Here is a 21,973-nt window from a genome sequence, read left to right as displayed (position 1 = left end):
ACTAAGTCAAAAAAAGCAAGATGAAAAACAAAGCTTATAATATGCTACCTTTGGGGGCAGGATTAATATGAAAAAAAAAAGCATCTGTGAGTGTGTATGCATCTGCTTATACTTTTAGAAAGGGGACTACACAAAATAAAATTAGATACATCTATTTTTAGCAATTTAGGAATGACAGCTAGGTTCTTTGAGTGTAACTTATTACACAAATTTGAATTTCGGACAAAGTAAATGTTTTATATGATTTTTAAATTAAATAAAATAGATGGAAAATCAATCTCTAAAAATATTAAGCAAACTGAAACAACTGAACCTCATAATACCAAATAGATGGCACAGGCACACAGGAAAAAATTATTTTACCTGACTTTAAAACATATTATTCTTTCTTAAAAAATTATCTTTCTTATTCTTTTCCATTATAATTTATCACAGAATTTTGAATATAGTAAAACATTATTCTTACTGTACATCTCCAATAAAATTTAGTCAAGAACAAAAAGAAACTTTAAAAAGCTTAAACTGCATTCAGGAGTTTTATTGTTAGTAGTAATACTGAAATTAACCGAAATTAGCAATCAGCCAAATCCTACGTGCCAAAATCTCAATGGCTGAAAAGAAATGTGGAGAGGGTGTTTAAGGGATTAATCTATTTATAGGGCTTACTTAGGGGGCCATACAATCAAATGTGTGACATTTTATTTGGATTTTAATTCAAACAAGTCAACATCTTTGGGGAAAACATCTCTGAGACAATTGGAGAAATCTGAATTTTAGAATATATTAAGGAAATTCTTATTAATTCTGCTAAGTATAATAATTTATGATGGTTACATATTTTTAAGATGTCCTTATCCATTAGATACATCTAAGATTTTAGAAATAAAATGATACGATATTGGGTTTTCTTTAAAACATTCTAAGTAACAATAACTAGAAGTAGAAGGGTTAAATAAAATAAGATTAACAAGGTTGCTAAACTGAGGTTGGGAAGTGAGTATGCAGGGGTTCGTTATATTATTCTATTTCTCAGGATATTAAACGATTTCACAGCAAAATGTTTTAAAAGAAGTAAACACATTCTCTTTTCAGTGCAAATGCTTCTCTATATTACATCTGGTTTGAACCCAATTTCCCTCAAAGTGATAAGAATTCAAGTTAGTGTTACTGGAAGATGCAAAATATCTAATGAACTCAGGTCATCATTTACCTGCAACACAATTCAGGAAAATCATCCTTGAATCGAAGGCCAGTTCTCAGCGTGGTCATCATCTTCACCCTCACAGAACTGACATGTTTGGGTCCCATCAATTTCATCAAAGACATTAAACTGTTCAAGGCCTGAAAAGTAAGTAGGGCTTCAAAATAAAGCCATAAACAAGCTGGCAGGAGCAGATGAGCCCTAAGGACAAGTGCTTTCCATCCTAATCTCAGTGTATATCTATTCTCTGACAACACAAAGCCTAATGGCAGTAGTTTATTTTGTTCAAGTGCTTATGTAAGAATTATAATTTGAAAAAATACAAGTTGGGTTCCTTTTTTTTCCTGCTTTTGAAAGTGATTTGTTATTTTGGTCCTTGTGGTCTTCTTAAGCAGTAATTTTCAAATTTATTAAAACCATAATACCTATTTTTTAAACTTCTTCATATATATCCTGAACAGCTATGTAACACATGCATTTATGTCCTAATGGTACTAAATTCAAATGCTCTAATTTAGTAAAACAGGTAACTAATGACATACTCAGAAAATAGTACACACATTTTATTGTGTGGAACACAGAATCATACTTGTATGAAAAGCTTCAGATTCCAATGAATGGGTAAAGAAACTCTCTGGTCAACCTTAATTCTGTGGAAAAACACGAAAGCTCTTTATGTTTTAAACAAACAAACTCTAGTTTTCTTAGATTTGAGGTTATCCTTTCACTTGGGATAACAATAAGAAAGATTTTACATAGACAGAAGTCATTTTGGGGATTAAATTCACCAGTTGACACCAAAAGAACAAGTATTTGTTGCTGAAATTTTTATAGATTAATATTGTACCCCGTCTTTCCTAGCTCTTTAAGGTCATTAAGAAAGTGGAGTACAGATTGAAAAAAAAGCATCTATTAATGGGTTTTTATTATAATTTTACTGACTGCAGAGTGGGAAGCAATAAAAAGGAAAATTTAATCAGTATCTAAAATACTATCCCAAACTACAGGCAAAAATTTCAATTTGTTTGCAATCATAATGAAACTACACTGTGCCAAATGTGTTTAAATATATACAGACAAATACAGAAGTTACTTTACTTTCTATCAGATCAGATCAGATCAGTCACTCAGTTGTGTCCAACTCTTTGCGACCCCATGAATCCCAGCACGCCAGGCCTCCCTGTCCATCACCAACTCCCAGAGTTCACTCAGACTCACGTCCATCGAGTCAGTGATGCCATCCAGCCTTCTCATCCTCTGTCGTCCCCTTCTCCTCCTGCCCCCAGTCCCTCCCAGCATCACACTTTTGGTATTCAAAAACACCATGGGACATGACTCACATGAGACCAATTTGGGTTAATGAATTTAAAAATGCAACTTTTGTTTCCTCTGTCAGGGAGTGCTGGTCTCTTTTTTTCCCATCGACCTACATGTTGTGATGATGTGAGCCTGAAGCTGCTGGGTCCATCACCTGGCACTTAAGTTAGAGCTAATCCAAGGAAATCTGAGCTAAGTGATTAATTCTGAGAATACAATATCCAAAATCAAGTTATACCAGAAGCTATGTATTATCCTTATATTTTTAGTTACCTAGACAACAAATTCCTTCAAGCCACTTTGGGTGAGTTTTCTGTCCCTTATAAACAAAAGAACAGTAAATGATAACATTTTCTTTTCAGAGTCCTCAAAAGCATATGTGAGTTGTTCAGGAATACAGAATATCATGTTTGATCATTTTTTTTCTTTGAATGTTTGCAGCTAGAAGCAGATGTCTCCTCCATATTCTATATGAATTCTGTTCTGGTCCTTTGTAACCAACTATCATCACCTACCATTTTCTTATCTTCAATGCCAACACTGGAGCTTAGTAACTGCATATTGAAAAAAGCCAAAATGCCCAACAACTTGGGTTGCAAATAATCAGCCTAAGGGGAAAAAACCAACACATAAAAAAGGTATTACATAGTTTCATACAGACCAAATTTCATAAGTCAACCATTTACTTAATATCATTTCTGTTTTATCTAACTACGTTAGAATACTGGAAATAACCAGTTGCAGAATTACATTTCTCCCAAAGCATATCTTTTCACATGTAATACTTTAAAAATTAATAAAACTGAGTCATTATTATTATGATAATATATGAGATAATATATGATTAAATAGTTCTGTACCGTGAGAAAATCATAAGCCTTTGAACTAGAGTTGAGCTATGATAGACTCCTCAGGATCTGACTCATGTCAGGATCCAGAGTGGTGAGGATATTTATCTTAGGGAGAAGAATAGAAAAAGACATGTGAATGTCCTTATTTAGAGCATGTAGAGCTAAGGTGGGAAAAAAAAGTTACTTGAACAAGGAACGGGTACTCTGCCAGAGGGGCTTTTCCCAGGTGCCACTAGTGGTAAAGAACCTGCCTGCCAATGCAGGAGACATAGAGATACAGGCTCGATCCCTGGGTCGGGAAGATCCCTGGAGGAGGAAATGGCAACCCATTCCAGTATTCTTGCCTGCAGAATCCCAGCAGAGGAGGCTGGTGAACTACAGTCCAAAGGGTCACAAAGAGTCAGACACAACTGAAGCAACTTAGCACGCATGCACACACACCCAGAATAACAGTCTGCCACAGCAGTCAATATCCCCTGAGGAAATAGTAAAAGGGCTACAAACCTTAGGCATCAACAGCTACAAGTTAGGTATCACTAATTATGGCATTTTGGGTCTCCTGAAGTTGACAGGGTTAACTCTTTCTTGAAAGAGGGGAGTAGAGGACAGGGTATGGACTTTAAGTCAGCCAAACCTGGGTCCAAATCCCAATTTTAAAACTTCCTAGTTTATGATGTTGGATGAGTTACTCAGCTCTTCTGAGTCTATAAGATGGGAACAATGAACGTATCAACTGCATACAGCTGCTGTAGAGATTAAATAAGATAATATGTATTAAATACTTAGAATACAGCTGGGACTTATTACAAACTGGGACTGTGAGTACACCGCAAAGAAGAATTTTCCTCTCTATAAAAGCCTTCAATAGGGGGCTTCCCTGGTGGCTCGGTGGTAAAGAATTCATCTGTCAGTACAGGTGACAAGGATTCAATCCCTGGTCCAGGAAAATCTCACGTGCTGTGGAGCAACTAGGCTTGTGAACCACAACTACTGAGCCTGTGCTCTAGAGCCCAGGAATAACAACTACTGAGCCCACGTGCTGTGACTACTGAATCCTGACTGCCTGTGCTCCGCAACAAGAGAAGCCACTGCGATGAGAGGCCAGCATACCACATCGAAGAAAAGCTTCCACTCACCACAACTAGAGAAAAGCCTGCACAGCAACAAAGACCCAGCAGAGCCAAAAATTAAAAAAAAAAAAAAAATCTTTAACAAAATTAGTTAGGACAAGGACATGAGTAATGTGCATGTTTAAGCTTCCACAATAAACACAATGAAGCTGTGATTAAAAAAAAAAACTTCGTATATAGGCAAGAAAAGGGACCAAAAATAAGGAGGGGAGCTGGGGAGAAGCAGCAATTAGAATATTTTCCAACTCCAGGAAAAAGTTGCATTGTTTGACACTAAAGTACCTAATTCAAGTATCTTTAGGTCACACATGCTACCAGGCTGGGTGAGGAGGTAAGAAAGGTGTACACTAGCTCACTGTAGAGAGGAAGCTTAGTGTCCAACACATTCTCCAGATTAGATGTTGGGATAAACTTTTTTCTCTTGCAGAGTACAGAGAATCATCTGTTTACCAAAGCCTAAAACTGCACTTAATTTACAAACTTCCAATTTGGATTAAGACTCAAGTTTAACATGTCATAATTCACTAATTGCAAGGCTCTAGCTCATTCTTAAATGAAAAGTTGATACAGGTGATACTCACATAATCTATGTCAACATTCTAATTTTAAAGCTCTTACACTTAGACAAATAGTTCATTCATCTGCCATTCACCAAATATTTATTATGTATGTCTAGAATACTCTGCCAGGTACAAGTGTACAAGATAAGGAGTCACTTTCTCCCTATTAGCTTACACGCGAGACTGATAGAAGAAGATGACATTTAATAAGTATGTAAATAGTGTGTAATAAGTGCTATAAAGAAACAGACATGGTCACATGAGAGAGAAGAACTGGGATGAAGTGACTGGGAATTTAGATGGGATGACCAAGAAACTCTGAGATCTAAAGAATGAGAAACATCTAGGAGCAAATTTCAAGTAAAGAGACTATCTACTGTAAAGGTTGTGAAGGAAGAAAAAGCTTGACATCTTTAAGAAATACAAACAATATGAAACATAGGCAGAAAGGAAGATAAAAGTTACACAATATGTGAGGGTGGAAAAGTATGCACCACATAGAGCCTTATAGATTAATGAAAATCTCAGAAGAAATTTAACCAAGGGAATGAGTTTAAGCTGTCAGAAGAGTACTTCAAATACTGTGTAAGTAACTGATTAAAGATGTAGGAAAGAAAGAGCAAAAAGAGAGAATAATTAGGAAGTGATCACAGTTGTCCTGGAGAAAGATGAGGTCACTTGTATAAGGGTGGTGGCTGAAGATAAGGAAAGACAGACTTGGGGGTCAGACTTGAAAGGACTTGTTGATACTTAACTTAAGGATATAGGAAATAGAGGGCTCATGAATGCCTTCCAGGTTTTGATCTGAGGAACTGATATCTGAGGACAGATATTGTAGACATTGGTATCATTTCCTGAGAAGTAAAGACTATGAGAGGAACAGATTAGGGAAGGAAAATAAAGATTTTTATAATCTGGGCTTCCATAGTGGCTCAGATGGTAAAGAATCTGCCTGCAAGGCAGGAGATCCAGATTCAATCCCTGGGTCGGGAAGATCCCCTGGATAAGGGAACCAGTGGCAACCCACTCCATTATTCTTGCCTGGAAAATTCGATGGACAGAGGAGCTTGGCAGGCTACAGTCCATGGCGTCACAAAGAGTCAGACATGACTGACTGACTAACATTGGGGAATGGAAATGTAATGTTTGGACTTGTTTGAGATGTTTAAAAGACAGGCAAATATAGATGACAAAGAGGAAGCTGGACAGTCTCGGTTTGCCAATTTCCTTCATCCTCAGATCCATTCTCTGTTCTTTTCTGCCTGCCTATCTCTGCTTATTTCCAAGGCAAAACATTCAATATCACAGTAATCCAAGTATACCCAAACAGTAATGCTGAAGGTGAAGTTAAACGGTTCTTTGAAGACCTATAAGACGTTCTAGAACTCACACCCAAAAAAGATCTCCTTTTCATCAGAGGGGACTGGCATGCAAAAGGAGGAAGTCAAGAGATAACTGGAGTAACAGGCAAATTTGGCCTTGGAATACAAAATGAAGCAGGGCAAAGGCTAACAGAGTTTTGCCAAGAAAACGCACTGATCATAGCAAACACCCTCTTCCAATAACACATGAGAAGACTACACATGGAGATCACCAGATGGTCAACACCAAAATCAGACTGATTACATTCTTTGCAGCCAAAGATGGAGAAACTCTATATAGTCAGCAAAAACAAGACCGGGAACTGAAGGTGGCCCAGATCATGAACTCCTTATTGCCAAATTCAAACTTAAGTTGAAGAAAGTAGGGAAGACCACTAGACCATTCAGGTACGACCTAAATCAAATCCCTTACGCTTATACACTGGAAGTGACAAATACATTCAAGGGATTAGATCTGATAAACAGAGTGCCTGAAGAACTACAGATAGGGGTTCATGGCACTGTACAGGGAGCAGTAATCAAGACCATCCCCAAGAAAAAGAAATGCAAAAAGGCAAAACGGTCGTCTGAGGAGGCCTTACAAATAGCTGAGAAAAGAAGAGAAGTGAAAGGCAAAAGAGAAAAGGAAAGATATACACATCTGAATGCAGAGTTCCAAAGAATAGCAAGGAGAGATAAGAAAGCCTTCCTCAGTGATCAATGCAAAGAAACAGAGGAAAACAACAGAATGGGAAAGACTACAGATGTCTTCAAGAAAATTAGAGATACCAAGGGAACATTTCATGCAAAGATGGGCACAATAAAGGATAGAAATGGTATGGACCTAACAGAAGCAGAAGATATTAAGAAGAGGTGGCAAGAATACACAGAAAAAGTGTTCAAAAAAGATCTTCGCGACACAGATAATCGTGATGGTGTGACCACTCACCTACAGCCAGACATCCTGGAACGTGAAGTCAAGTGGGCCTTAGGAAACATCACTACAAACAAAGCTAGTGGAGGTGATGGAATTCTAGTTGAGCTATTTCAAATCCTAAAAGATGATGCTATGAAGTGCTGCACTCAATATGCCAGCAAATTTGGAAAATTCAGCAGTGGCCACAGGACTGGAAAAGTTCAGTTTTCATTCTAATTCCAAAGAAAGGCAATGACAAAGAATGTTTAAACTACCACACAATTGCACTCATCTCACACACTAGTAAAGTAGTGCTCAAAATTCTCCAAGCCAGGCTTCAACAGTATGTGAACAGTGAACTTCCAGATGTTCAAGCTGGTTTTAGAAAAGGCAGAGGAACCAGAGATAAAATTGCCAACATCCGCTGGATCATTGAAAAAGCAAGAGAGTTCCAGAAAAACATTTATTTCTGCTTTATTGACTACTCCAAAGCCTTTGACTGTGTGATCACAATAAACTGCGGAAAATTCTGAAAGAGATGGGAATACCAGACCACCTAACCTGCCTCCTGAGAAATCTGTGCACAGGTCAAGAAGCAACAGTTAGAACTGGACATGGAACAACAGACTGGTTCCAAATTGGGAAAAGAGTATGTCAAGGCTGTATATTGTCACCCTGCTTATTTACTTCTATGCAGAATACATAATGCTAAATGCTGGACTGGATGAATCACAAGCTGGAATCACAATTGCCAGGAGAAATATCAATAGCCTCAAATACATAGATGACACCACTCTTATGGCAGAAAGGGAAGAGCTAAAGAGCCTCTTGATGAAAGTGAAAGAGGAGAGTGGAAAAGTTGGCTTAAAGCTCAACATTCAGAAAACAAAGATCATGGCATCCAATCCTATCACTTCATGGTAAACAGATGGGTAAACAGTGGAAACAGTGAGAGGCTTTATATTTTGGGGCTCCAAAATCACTGCAGATGGTGACTGCAGCCATGGAATTAAAAGATGCTTGCTCCTTGGAACGAAAGCTATGACCAACTTAGATAACATATTAAAAAGCAAAGACATAATTTTTTACTTTGACTAAGCGGACCTTTGTCAGGTAATTGCTAGGGAGAAGCAGCAATTAGAATATTTTCCAACTCCAGGAGAAAGCTGCATTGTTTGACACTGAGGTACCTAATTAATGTATCTTTAGGTCACACATGCTACCAGGTTGGGTGAGGAGGTAAGAAAGGTGTACAGCTCACTGTAGAAAGGAAGCTTAGGGTCTGCCTAGTCAAAGCTATGGTTTTTCCAATAGTCCTATATGGATGTGAGATTTGGACTATAAAGAAAGTTGAGCGCTGAAGAAATGATGCTTTTGAAGTGTGGTGTTGGAGAAGACTCTTGAGAGTCCCTTGGACTGCAAGGAGATCAAAGCAGTCAATCCTAAAGGAAATCAGTCCCGAATATTCATTGTAAGGACTGATGCTAAATCTGAAACTCCAATACTTTGGCCACCTGATATGAAGAACTGATTCATTGGAAAAGACCCTGATGCTGGGAAAGATTGAAGGCAGGAGGAGAAGGGGATGATAGAGGATGAGATGGTTGGATGACATCACCAACTTGATGGACATGAGTTTGAGCAAGCTCCAGGAGTTGGTGATAGACAAGGAAACCTGGTGTGCTGCAGTCCATGGGGTGGCAAAGAGTCAGACACGACTGAGTGACTGAACTGAACTGCACAGATGTGACTGGGAGGCCAACCAGATTCCATCACTCAATATTCCTTTTCCTCTGGGTTTCCCACTAAATTCAGTCAAGTGGAGCCACCAACAGGGGGACATAGGGCAGGAGTAGAGACTGTGATATTTATAACTTCCTGCACTATCTGGGTTGTGAGGTACTTCTGGCAGTGGTTATATTCCTCCACGACAAAAGCCCTTCCCAAGCACCATGGTTCTAGCTCTCTGGTGATACCATTTCTTCTTGCCCAGGAGGAAGGGGAGCATGTTTTCTGCTGTTTCTAGTCTTGGGTTTCTTAACACTCCCTGCTAGTTCTCTTAACCTTGCTTATGTCAATGAAAATAGCCCCTTCATTAAATTATTTTCAACGAAACATTTGCATGTTTGCCATCTATTTCCTGCCAGGACCTAACTTGGATTAAGTCCACAAGCCCAAAGTTCAAAAGAGCTCTGGACTAGAATTTCAATCATAAAATCATCAAAATACAGATCATATTAAGGGATCAAAGGAATTCAGATTCCCTCTCAATTAAGGAGAGAATATTTATAGAGAAAAAGACCCAATTAGATAGTACTGAATGTAAAATATAGAGAATAAGTAGATAAAGTACAGATTAAGAATGAGTGGACAATCACCAATGAATGAATATATGAATGAATATTATACACACACACACACACATACACACACATACACACACACACATATATGTATATACAATGGAATACTGTCCTCAGTCGCTCAGTCATGACTGACTCTGTTATGCCAGGGACTATATAGCCTGCCAGGCTCCTACATCCATGAGGATTCTTCAGGCAAGAATGCTGGAGTGGGTTGCCATGCCCTCCTCCAGGGGATCTTGCCAACCCAGGGATCCAACCCAGTCTCTTGCATTGCATGAGGATTCTTTACTGTCTCAGCCACCGGGGAAGCCCAAGAATACTGGAGTGGGTAGCCTATTCCTTCTACAGGGGAATTTTCTAACCCAGGAATTGAACCAGGGTCTCCTACACTGGATTCGTGACCAGCTGAACTACCTGGGAAGCCAAGTGGAATACTACTCAGCCATAAAAAGAACGAAATAATGCCATTTTGAGCAACATGGGTGAACCTAGAGATTATCACACTAAACGAAATGTCAGAAAGAGAAAGACAAATACTATATGCTATCACTTATACATGGAATCTAAAATACGGCACAAATGAACTTATCTATGAAAAGAAACAGATTCACAGACATAGAGAACAGACTCGTGGTTGCAGGAGTGGGAGAGGGATGGATTGGGAGTTTGTGATTAGCAGATGCAAACTATTATATATAGAATGAATAAATAGCAAGGCCCTACTGTATAACACAGGGAACTATATTCAGTATCATGTAACAAACCATAACAGAAAGGAATATGAAAAAGAATAGATATATATGTATAACTGAATCACTGTGCTTCACAACGGAAAGTAACAAAACATTGTAAATCAACCATACTTCAATAAAATAAATTAAGAAATAAAGAATGAGTAGACAGTGAAGCAAAAAGAAAATTAAGAAAATATGGTGTCACAGATGTCACATAGGAAGGGATGTGTCAGCTGTACTGAAAAAGAGAAGCAACCACTGGATTTGATAGCAGGAAGATCATTTTTGACCTTGACAAGATGAAAATTTCAGTCAGTTCAGTTCAGTCACTCAGTCATGTCCAACTCTTTGCGGCCCCATGAATTGCAGCACGCCAGGCCTCCCTGTCCATCACCAACTCCCGGAGTCCACCCAAACTCATGTCCATCGAGTCGGTGATGCCACCCAGCCATCTCATCCTCTGTCGTCCCCTTCTCCTCTTGCCCCCAATCCCTCCCAGCATCAGTGTCTTTTCCAATGAGTCAACTCTTCGCATTAGGTGGCCAAAGTACTGGAGTTTCTTTAGCATCATTCCTTCCAAAGAACACCCAGGATTGATCTCCTTTAGAATGGACTGGTTGGATCTCCTTACAGTCTAAGGGACTCTCAAGAGTCTTCTCCAACACCACAGTTCAAAAGCATCAATTCTTTGGCACTCAGCTTTCTTCACAGTCCGACTTTCACATCCATATATGACCACTGGAAAAACCATAGCCTTGACTAGACGGACCTTTGTTGGCAAAGTAATGTCTCTGCTTTTGAATATGCTATCTAGGTTGGTCATAACTTTCCTTCCAAGGAGTAAGCATCTTTTAATTTCATGGCTGCAATTTCAGTAGAATATTTCAAACAGAGTCAGAGTTGAATGAGCTACAGAATGGTGCTAAATGAGAACGCCAAGACAGAAACCTCTCAAGATATTTTGCTGATAGTACTTTGAATACCTTCAAAGAATGAAGACAATCAAAAGGAAAAAATAGTAAGTCTGAGATTTATATGTTTTTTCTACATGAAGAAATAAAACAGTAAGATGATTTCAGATACAAATTTAAGACAGGGAAAGACAAAAAGGAATATTTTCTAACCTGCCTTAAACCCACCAAAGAATTTAAATATAGTTTAGAACTGATAAAGTTAGTATGTTGTGCCAAGGGAGGGATAGCAGCACCGGGGGAAGCTATGAATATATTCTGATCCATAGTTAAAAGGTAGTGAAGGAAAGTAAACAGCTTTACCCAGTGAAAAAATAAAATCTAAAATCATTTGAAAATGTTTATTTTTCAATCCTAATATGTATGCTGTGACCATGCAATTTAAATAAACAGTCTTTTCAAAACAAAAATTCCAATTTAAAATTTAAATAAATCTCTAGCATTTGGGAAATACACAAAACACATGTTTTTTCAATTCCATAAAGCTACAAAAAGGAGAAAAACAAACCAAAAAACCCATATAATGTATTCCTTACCATAAGTTCAGGTGATGTGATATCTCTTGGACCTTGATATGGATCATCACTAGATGCAAATGAGGCAAGTATTGACAAACCATTGAAAACCTGTTGATAGTGTTCTCCAATACGGAGCAATAATTCATTATGCAGTCCTTGGAAATCTTGTCTCAGCAGGCTCCCCAGTTCAATTTCTGTTTCATTCTAACCCAAAGATACATTAAAAAAAAAAAAGTTGTTTTTTTCCTTCATACTAACATCTTGGAAATAAGCGTATTGATTTTAATATACTATACTTAATCAGGAGCTCTGGATCAGGTGACAAGAATTACTAATAATATTAAAAAAGGCATTGGAAAAGGACTAATCTTAACTTTTCCTGGTAGGTTTGCCATGTACTACAGGTAAAAAAGTGAAGTGATCAGACTTTGTTTTGAAATAAAATTTTTAAAAGGGAGTATGGTTTTTTATAAAGTTTTAGAATGTCATTACATTCAAAGAAATGTAACCCCTGAGAGGAAAATTAGTGGCTCTGCCTCTCTCTGCTTTAGCTTTCTCATCCACAAAATGGAAAAATAATAGTACTTTATCTCACCAGGTAACTGAGAGGAGTTAACGCAAGTGAAATAATCCAAAATATTGATTAGCAAAGTTTCTGACATGTAAGCATTGGAATGCTGTTACCATTCCACTTTCATAACACAGATTTTCTTTCTCAAAATGAATAAATACACTCAATATTCAAAAAGACTCATGTAGAAAGAGATCCATAGCTGGCATATCATGAAATATAGGGAATAAATTAACATTGGAGAAAAACAATAGTTACATATGCATATCTGACAGGTTCTCTTGTTCCCATGTAGCCTCTTATTCCTCAGATTTTGTTGGTACTACGACACCAAAAAAAGCAGCACAGGCTATAATTTTAAATTTGAAAACTAGCAAGAAAGTGGGCCAAACTGTAATCAGAGCACTAAGTAACTAAATTCAATGCTGTCATTATACTACAGTTTAAGGATATTGCCTCTTCTGACAGATATAATTATCTATCATTAGTCATTGGTAGTTCCAATCAATAAATTCTAAAATGAAATTAGTTGAGAAGCTGATCCATGAATGGATGACTATCATATACCATCATGGTAAAACAATAAAAAAAAAACAAAAGAATAATTCTATTTAATACTCTCCTTTGGCCCAGGACAATACTTATTTATGTACCACTTGAACTTATATTACCCTAAGATAGATTATAAACTACTCACTCTACTTCTATAAGAATGTCACAACAGCTTTCCTATAATGCTAATTTATACAAAGGAGTAAAACATATACAAATATTCAATTACCTTTAGATAATGAAGGGCACGTTCTAATTCATCCTTGGAACAGGAGCAAACCAAATGGGAAAAAATATACTTGAAGTTGTTTATTAAAATCTCTCTACGATTGACATTTAATTGTTTTCCTAAAGTTCGAATGAGAGCAGAAGCTGCAGGGCTTGCTTTGGCAGCAAGGTCAGGTAGCAACACTTGTAATGTTCTCTGAAAAAGAAACACTACAATTACCAAAAAGCATATTTGACCAGGTGATAAAATATTCACATGAGCTATGTACAAAAATAATCAAAAATACCACCCAAATTTGGAGTCCACCTACGACATATCTGAATTCAGATTTACTACTTATTCACTCAACAGACGTATACTGAGCATCTACTATGGCACAGGCACTGCAGATACAGCAGTGAAAAATAGGCAAGGTTCCCGATGGTATAAAGTTTACACTGGAGGTGGGGAGAGATAGAAATAAATAAGCTAATGTTCAAGTAGCAAAGAAAATAATTTCTCATTAGTACATATTCATGCTCTTAATTAAAGCAGAGGTTCCAAGCTTGATTTATTATTTGAGGTAACTAGTATTTAGACAATAAACAAGAGGAACGATAAATACAGTATTTTACCTTCTTCAAATTAAGAAGTTGATGCTACAATATTCAAGAAAACCTTTTTAATACACCGCCATCCCAACATGGCAACAAATCTATTTTGATTTTGGTCTATTTCCTTTAAGATCTTGTTCTTAAATACTATATAAAATTCCAAACATAAAATGATTGGCCTTTCATTTATTCACATATCTAACAAACAACTACTACATGTCAGTGACTATTATAGGCACTGAAGATGTGACAATAAATAAGACCCAAGCCCTACCCTCAGAGGCACTTACACCTTATTTGTGTTATGTCTTTCAACTTAATGTTAATCCAGTAAGACTGGACATTATAAAGTAGTTTCTACCAAGTATTTATAATTATTGTGTTACAGTGCATAATATTTTATGACCTAATTATTAGATACTTAAGTTTCTTCTCAGGGTTTTGTTTATTTGATACTTGGAAAATGCTGCAGTAAACCTCTGTGCTTTGAGGCCCCCAGATGAAATTACTGAATAAAAAGGTTAAAAATATCTTTGTGGTCCTTAGTGTATAGTATCATAAGATTTGTCCAATTTACACACAATTTAATTTTGTTAAAATATGAAATGCTGTAGGGAAAATTTCTACATAGATCATTATTATAATTTATTAACTAATGATAATAAACTTTGCCTTTGGGAAAACATAAGAAGATAACCTACACCATCCATCTTTGAAACCTCAGCCCCACTAATGACTTTTCAAAGGCTTCCCAAACCACTACATACTACAAATTCGATTATCTGAATTCACATGTCATCTATAGCATTATTTTGTACTCCTACTCCTTAGGGATAGATATGATCATATTAGACTTTGCATTACCAACGAAACCCATCATAGCACTAAAGACATAAATGCTTGGTAAATGGAATTAATTAGCATTAATTAATTAGTATTAACTTTTCAAGATAGCTAACCATAAAGAGCAATGACTCAAAACAACACATATTTCACTTTTATAACATAAGTAATATTATATCAAAGTCAAAAGATAACATGTAAATTTGAAAATCTATGGTCCTCATTATACTTGCCAGATAATAAACAATGCCAAATTTTCTTAAAAAATAGAGAGAGAATGGAATAAACACAAAATACTGAACTGAAAACCTCGATTAAGTCAACTATACTTTGCAACGTACAGTAAGGAAACGATTAAGATCAGGAAAGTCAAAAACATTGGCAATTTCAGACAAGGTATTTAAAGCCATTTCTCGCTGGTGAGCCACATCTTGTTTTCGCATCTCAGCATTCTGGCATGGAGTACTAGGAAGTGCCGTCATCTGACTGGAGTGGAGGGATTCTACCAAAAACTAGAGCAAAATGATGTTAGTTTTCACACAAGGAAGAACATTTAACTATTATGTTTTAGGCTAACACAAAGGCCAGTATCAGAGTTCTAAACATATTACCTGAATAGTTCATTTAATTTTTATAACAACCTTAATGAGGTATATATAAACACCCTTTTATAGATGAAGTAACCAGGCTTAGTTAAACTGGAATACGTTCTTAAGGATTACACCACTAGCACAGAGCAAAGCCTGTATTTTAACATTTCCCAACTTTTCAGACTGAACCTTTCTTGAATGAACCTTTCTTAAAACAAAGTACCTTATCCATAATATCAAAGCATAAAAAAGTTTATCACTAAAAGAAAGACTAATAAAAAAAAAGACTTCTCTTAATAGATTAACAATAGAGTAATAATTATTATAAGATGATTTTTTCCCCTCTCCCATTTATAGCCTACATCTTCAGACTAGGAAGCTAAAATATAAAATGACAAGATGTAGTGTCTTTTAAATAAACCAAATACATCATTAAAAAAGAAATCTCTCTCTTAAGACAAGAAAAGTAAAACATATGTATGTTCTTTTTTTAGCTTTTGCAAAGTAATGCTATTTCCTTTAGTCAAGGCCAGTGCTGAATCTCACCTGACAGATAGGTTTCTTATACTGGCTGAAAAAGTTCTGCAGTTTAACACTTTTAGCCGCAACCAGTGCTCTAATTTCCGTGTACGCTGCTCCAGAGACAGATGCTGACTTGGATAATAAACAGTGCAATAAGTGCAAGAGGGCAAAAGGTACCAAATCTCCTTTTGCTGCCCTAAAATTATTTAAAAAAAAATTATTATCAATGTCTTGAAAATAAAAATCTATAAATAAAAGCAAACTGTTATCACACTTCTCTCTATAACATCACAACTCTCATATTACCATTTCTAACAGCAGGTAAACAAAAAAGATGAATGGCCAAAATAAATAAGGAAGTCTACGAAAGCCGCCAAACTTACCTTCCAATATCCCCTGTTGTAAGAATCAAGGTATCCTTCAATTCATTATTTCTTGAGATCTGAGCGTGTGTATATGCTTCCTTCATCCTTAAGACAAAAAGCTAGAACAATAATATTAACTAGTTAAAGAAATTTTTAGAACCAGGTTTATGAAAATACGTAAAAATAAAAATTTAAAATAAAAGTCATCAACCTCTTTTATAAATCCATCCTCAGCATCCAAGGATTCCAATATATGCTTGATATTTCCACTAAAAGCCACTCTAACATCCTTGTCTGGATCTTCCATTAAATTTAATAAAGTTCCAAGAACCGTTTTTATATCTGTTTCATCTTCTCTAAAATCAAGATGCTTACAAAGATGATGCAGATTTTCTATGAAAGCTAAAAACAAGGTATATAATACCTAAGTTAATACATTACATTAAAAAGTTGTACTATAAAAATATTGCCAATAAATAATATACTACAAATAACGCTAAGTTGTCTTATAAAATCAATATTTTGTGTTTAAATTTGTAAAGCATATAGAATTGTGGATTAAAATGAATACGTGAAAAACTAATACCTATAAATTTAAATTTACTTTAAGGATTTCACTGGTGCTCCAATGCTTAAGAATCTGCCTGCCGATGCAGGGGACATGGGTTCCATCCCTGGTCAGGAAAGACCTCACTTGCCACAGAGCAACTATGCCAATGCACTACAACTATTGAGCTTGAGCTCCTGAAGCTGTGAGCCACAGCTTCTGAGGCCTGCCCTATAGAGTCTGTGCTCCACAACAAGAGAAGCCACCACAAGGAGAAGCCTGCACACCTCAACAAAGGATAGCCCTGCTCACCCTAACTACAGAAAGATGGCAGGTAGCAACAAAGATCCAGCACAGGCAAAAATAAATAAATCATCTTTTATATTAGAAAAAATTATTTTATGCTTTTTAGTAAAAGTTTTACATAATTTAAATCTAAAATAAATTCTAGAATTTTTAAAGTTATAAAATGATTACTCACTCAGATTTTTTAAATTACTGGGATAGACTTAAAAGCACATTTCTGTAATGTAAAGAAGTGTGAACAAAGGGAAAGCTTGTTGTTTTTGTTGTTTAGTCACTAAGTTGTGTCCAACTCTTTTGCTACCCCATAGACTGTAGCCCACCAGGCTCCTCTGTCCACAGGATTTTCCAGGCAAGAATACTGGAGTGGATTGCCATGTTCTTCTCCAGGGAATCTTCCCCAACCAGGGACTGAACCCATGCATCCTGCTCTGGCAGATAGGTTCTCTACCATTGAGCCAGAGAGTCTCTTGGACTGTAAGGAGACCCAACCAGTCAATCCTAAAGGAAATCAGCCCTGAATATTCACTGGAAGGACTGATGCTGAAGCTGAAACTCCAGTACTTTGGCCACCTGATGTGACTCACTGGAAAAGACCCTGATGCTGGGAAAGATTGAAGGCAAGAGGAGATGAGGATGACAGAGGATGAGATAGTTGGATGGCATCACTGGCTTGATGGACATGAGTTTGAGTAAGCTCTGGGAGTTGGTGATGGACAGGGAACTCTGGCATGCTACAGTCTATGGGGTCGCAAAGAGTCTGACACAACTCAGTGACTCAATAACAATAATCACCCAAAGCAAGCCACCATCCAAGTATGTGTATATATTTCATGCTCCCAACAAATTTGTACACCATTACCATTGGAAAGTGGTAAAGATAAAATCTATATTCCTCAGGGGGCAAAGTATCAGACTATTTGAGGTTCTGAAGGTCCAAAGCAGTGGCAGGGGACACATTAAGAAGGTCCCTGGGATCACTAAAGAGGATACAGCATACTGAACCTCACAATATTGAACTAAACAATAGGTATGTCCCTTACACTGTCCAATCACAAGAGCATTTTAAAACTCTAAAAATTACTTCCCTTGTTAGTTCTGTGATACAGTCTAATATCAGACATCCTGTTTATGAATAATTACATAAGCACTGAATCTATCAAGCAAGTCTAATTTTTTAAGGCTTCAGGCTAACTATACCATTGTTATTGTTTTTTTAAAGGAGCTTAAATAGGTTTTAAAATATTAAATAAATCATAACAAACCACTTACCAAGTTTCACTGGGCTAGGTGTTTTTTTTTTCAGTAGGAAAAGGAATGGCTTGCAAACAGAAGCTTTTAGTCGAGAAGATGAACATTCAGGTTGAGAAGCGACTTTTAGGCTCTTACATAAGAGGTCAATATGCCCATATTCAGAGAGAGGTTCTGTTAAAGAACTTGTCAAATAAAACTTGCCATGAAGTGTACAGACAAGCTGACCAAGTACAGATGCAAATTCTTTTTTGACAATGTCAGAATCATCTTTGACTTTATCTCTGGGGGGTGGAAAAAAAGTACTAAATCTTTTGGTTTAATTTTGTGGTCTAAATAGTCTTGCCTCATTTGGGGCAAAAGTACTGATTAAACAAAGAATAGAAGCAAAAAAAACTTAAATTCTAAAACTAAAAGCAACACTTGTTCTATATATCCAGCAATAAACATAAATTTGTATATATGATATCTGTTCAATCAAGTTGTATATTCAAATTAAAATATTAATACATACACAAGAATCTTGGGAACTCTGTTATAAGGATTCTGCTGCTGCAGTAAGATAAAGAATCCATTAATACAACTTGTCCGGATTACTTCATGAGAACTCTGCAGGGCCCAGCTGTAAACTGCTGTTCTCCACTCAAGGTGTATTCTTCTTGGAAACAGAGTTAGAAGAAATACACATCGTGATTGGGCCTGTGGTGCTAAAAAAATTAAGTCTATTAATCAAGATTTCTAAGTGTTAATTTACATACACACACCATACATACTTATTCCTTATTGTAAAGTCAAATAACATTTAAAATACATACAGCATTTAATTAAAAACTCCTTTTCCATTTATTAAGCACGTGCACTAAAAAAGGTCTATGTATAATCTTACAAGTAACAGGGAAATCCAAATTTAAAACTACACCCATCAAATAGCAAAAAATATATATTTGTTTAGGTAGTTACATCTTTGACTTTTTTTTTTGGCTACACCATGCAGTTTGTGGCATCTTAGCTCCCTGACTAGGGATCAAACCTGGGCCCTCCACAGTGAAAGCACAAAGTCTTAACCACTGTACTGCCAAGGAATTCCCTCTCTTTTTTAAGATAGCAAAAAATTTAAAATTTGATAATGCCAAGTGCTGGTGAAGATATGAAACTCATAGTTTGCTAACAGCAATGTAATTTGGAATGACATCTTTGGAGAACAATGTGGCAGAATAGAGCTGAGGATGCATAAATGCTACAATTTACCCCTTTCTACATGTGCAACTCCTTTTTGAATTATTTAAAAATGTACCTTATTTTGTAATTATTAAAAAACAGAAATGATAAGTATTAGAAGTATTGTATAGGGATAAGTTAAAACAAAACAAATCACACATAGAGAATTTTGAGACCACTTACAGTAGCTATCTGAAATCCTCTGGCTTAATGTTAGAAGACTGAGGGCAAATGTGGTCAACTTTAAAGAGTCATCATCAGAATGGAGACAAATCCATGGAAGTGAGAGCATTCCACATAAATCTTCCAGGATATGATCTTCAAATGAAGTGTTTACTACAGAAACACACAATAGGTGATTAATGATATCTTTTCTTTAATCATATTTGAAGCTATATCTTCTTTCAATTAAAAAAAAGACATTCTACACATCAAATGGAATTACAACAAACATTCAGTAAACAGGGGTTCTTAACATAAAGATGATGTTCTGAGGTCTGCGAATCCAAAGGAATTAAATGTGACTTTATGAAAATATGCATTTATATTTTTAGTAGCATTCTTTAGATTCTTAAAGTAAAATTTAAAAGTTATAAATAATTTCTACTGACTGAAAAAGAATACTAAAAGTATTATACAAATAAATTTAGAACTTATAAATTACTGATACGCTTAACAGAACTGAAATTAAAAATAAACTTTTGAGCATTCCCAACATTGGTTCATTTAGGCCTTAGGCAGAAAACAAAACCTATTTTCATACTGATTATTGGTTATTTTGATCTGTTGCTTTTTTGTACTCACCTTGAATATACATCAAAGCATCATATATTTTTACCACTTTGTCAATAACTGTCTCCAGATCAGGTTTCTGAACAGATTCTAACAAAGTCCTACAGCTCTTAAGCACCTTTGTGTAAAAATCCACAGACATCCAAGTTATCATTACTGAAGGTTTCTTCTTACACTTCTGTTGACAGTCCTTGAAATTATAGCTGCAGTTAAAACATTTTTTAAGACAACTAAAATGAATTTTATTATAGTCAAAACTAATATTGTAGTAAGCCAAAATAAATTTTGAGTATAAAACTAACCTAAAACTTTAAACCAATTCAAAGTAAATATGCATATCAATTAATATATCATTATTATTTTAAGTTTAATCTCTTTATGTCAGTCTAAAGCACACAGGAGTTGGTAATTAAAGTTAATCTATGCTATTTAAATGTGATACCACCAGGCTTTAAAATAACAGAAGATACAGCTGTGTAAACCCTTTCTTAATAATAGGACAAAAGCAGACTTTGTCCAAATTAGCTATTACTTCAAGTTATCTCAAATTTCAAATTTAAGGCAATCTGAATTAATACAGCTTATTTAATCTCCTTCATAACTTTGTATTAGGTAGTTAAGAGTGACCCAGGAAAATTAAAAGATTAAAAAAAAAACAGTGAATCAGGAAACACGGAATAAATGATCATATAAAAAATTATCAAGGAGTGTTGGTCTATAACATGGCAGTAAAAAATAAGACTAAATCTTCAGAGAGGGTTCACACTTTATTCCTTCTGATAGAGTAATTAACCTATATTAACGCTAAACTAAAAATATCTCTAATGAGTTTTAAATTCCTACTTTTATCATCAAAGGGAAAAGTTCTTTTGATGAAATATTTGGCTTGAAGAGCATTGAATTTTGAGTTGTATAAAAAAATGTTCTACCTTTCCACCCCAGAAAATTAGTTCAGGCTTCAGACAAAAAAGAGCCTCAATTTTGAATGTGTAGAGGACATAAAAACATTTACTTCACAGAATTGTTGTAAAGATTAAATAAGATATGTATAGTACTTAACACAATATCTGGCATTTAGCAGATGCTCAATAAAAAATAAATTTCTCTTTCACTGAAAAATTTTGTGTTCTAAGGTCACAAAAATCAAGTGAATAAAGAGGTCTTCCAAAACACTAAATTCAAATGTATTACACCCAGAAAATACAAGTTGTTTTTACCAGTCCATGTTTTGATGAGAACAGTGAACAGTACACAGAGCAGTCAGTTGTAGAATGACGGCAATTCCTTCTAAAGTCTCAATAATAGGATTCTTCACATTATTGGATTCAAGGAAAATTTGAAGGTCCTCAGCCTTCTGTTTCAGTGCACTCCATAATATGCTCTTTTTGTTTATATCCACATGTTTAATTCTGTAATTAATTATAACCAGAGTGTAAAGATTCATATTCATATGAATTTATATAATCTTGCTCGTACATGAAAAATATTTTAAACAAAAGGCAGCATGTCATGGCAACTACTGACATTTTGTTTGTTTTTTGCTATACCATATGGCTTGCAGGATCTTAGTTCCCCAACCAGGAATTGAACCCAGGCCACGGCAGTGAAAGCATTGAGTCCTCATCACTGGACCACCAGGGAAATCCCTACAACTACTGAAATTTATAACAAC

At 35.8% G+C, this 21,973-nt stretch overlaps 1 protein-coding gene across 2 annotated transcripts in view; it reads right to left on the bottom strand.

Moving 5' to 3' along the window:
* The window catches only part of ATR (ATR serine/threonine kinase), a 120,393-nt gene that overhangs the window by 75,365 nt on the left and 23,055 nt on the right, over positions 1–21,973 (bottom strand). For both annotated transcript variants that reach the window (XM_061419594.1, XM_061419602.1), the window contains 13 exons: positions 21,519–21,710; positions 20,314–20,504; positions 19,693–19,845; positions 18,806–18,998; positions 18,313–18,575; positions 16,402–16,592; positions 16,209–16,309; positions 15,850–16,021; positions 15,055–15,225; positions 13,278–13,472; positions 11,944–12,129; positions 3,034–3,126; positions 1,211–1,341 (listed from right to left, as the gene is read on the bottom strand). In XM_061419594.1, coding sequence (XP_061275578.1) covers positions 1,211–1,341; positions 3,034–3,126; positions 11,944–12,129; positions 13,278–13,472; positions 15,055–15,225; positions 15,850–16,021; positions 16,209–16,309; positions 16,402–16,592; positions 18,313–18,575; positions 18,806–18,998; positions 19,693–19,845; positions 20,314–20,504; positions 21,519–21,710 — 2,232 coding nt within the window. The remainder of the gene's footprint in view (positions 1–1,210; positions 1,342–3,033; positions 3,127–11,943; positions 12,130–13,277; positions 13,473–15,054; positions 15,226–15,849; positions 16,022–16,208; positions 16,310–16,401; positions 16,593–18,312; positions 18,576–18,805; positions 18,999–19,692; positions 19,846–20,313; positions 20,505–21,518; positions 21,711–21,973) is intronic.

This window comes from Bos javanicus, chromosome 1 (genome assembly GCF_032452875.1).
Source record: "Bos javanicus breed banteng chromosome 1, ARS-OSU_banteng_1.0, whole genome shotgun sequence".
In the NCBI taxonomy this organism is placed as follows: domain Eukaryota; kingdom Metazoa; phylum Chordata; class Mammalia; order Artiodactyla; family Bovidae; genus Bos; species Bos javanicus.
The sequence above is the reverse complement of the archived record's forward strand: the minus strand, read 5'-3'. Positions and strand labels throughout refer to the sequence as shown.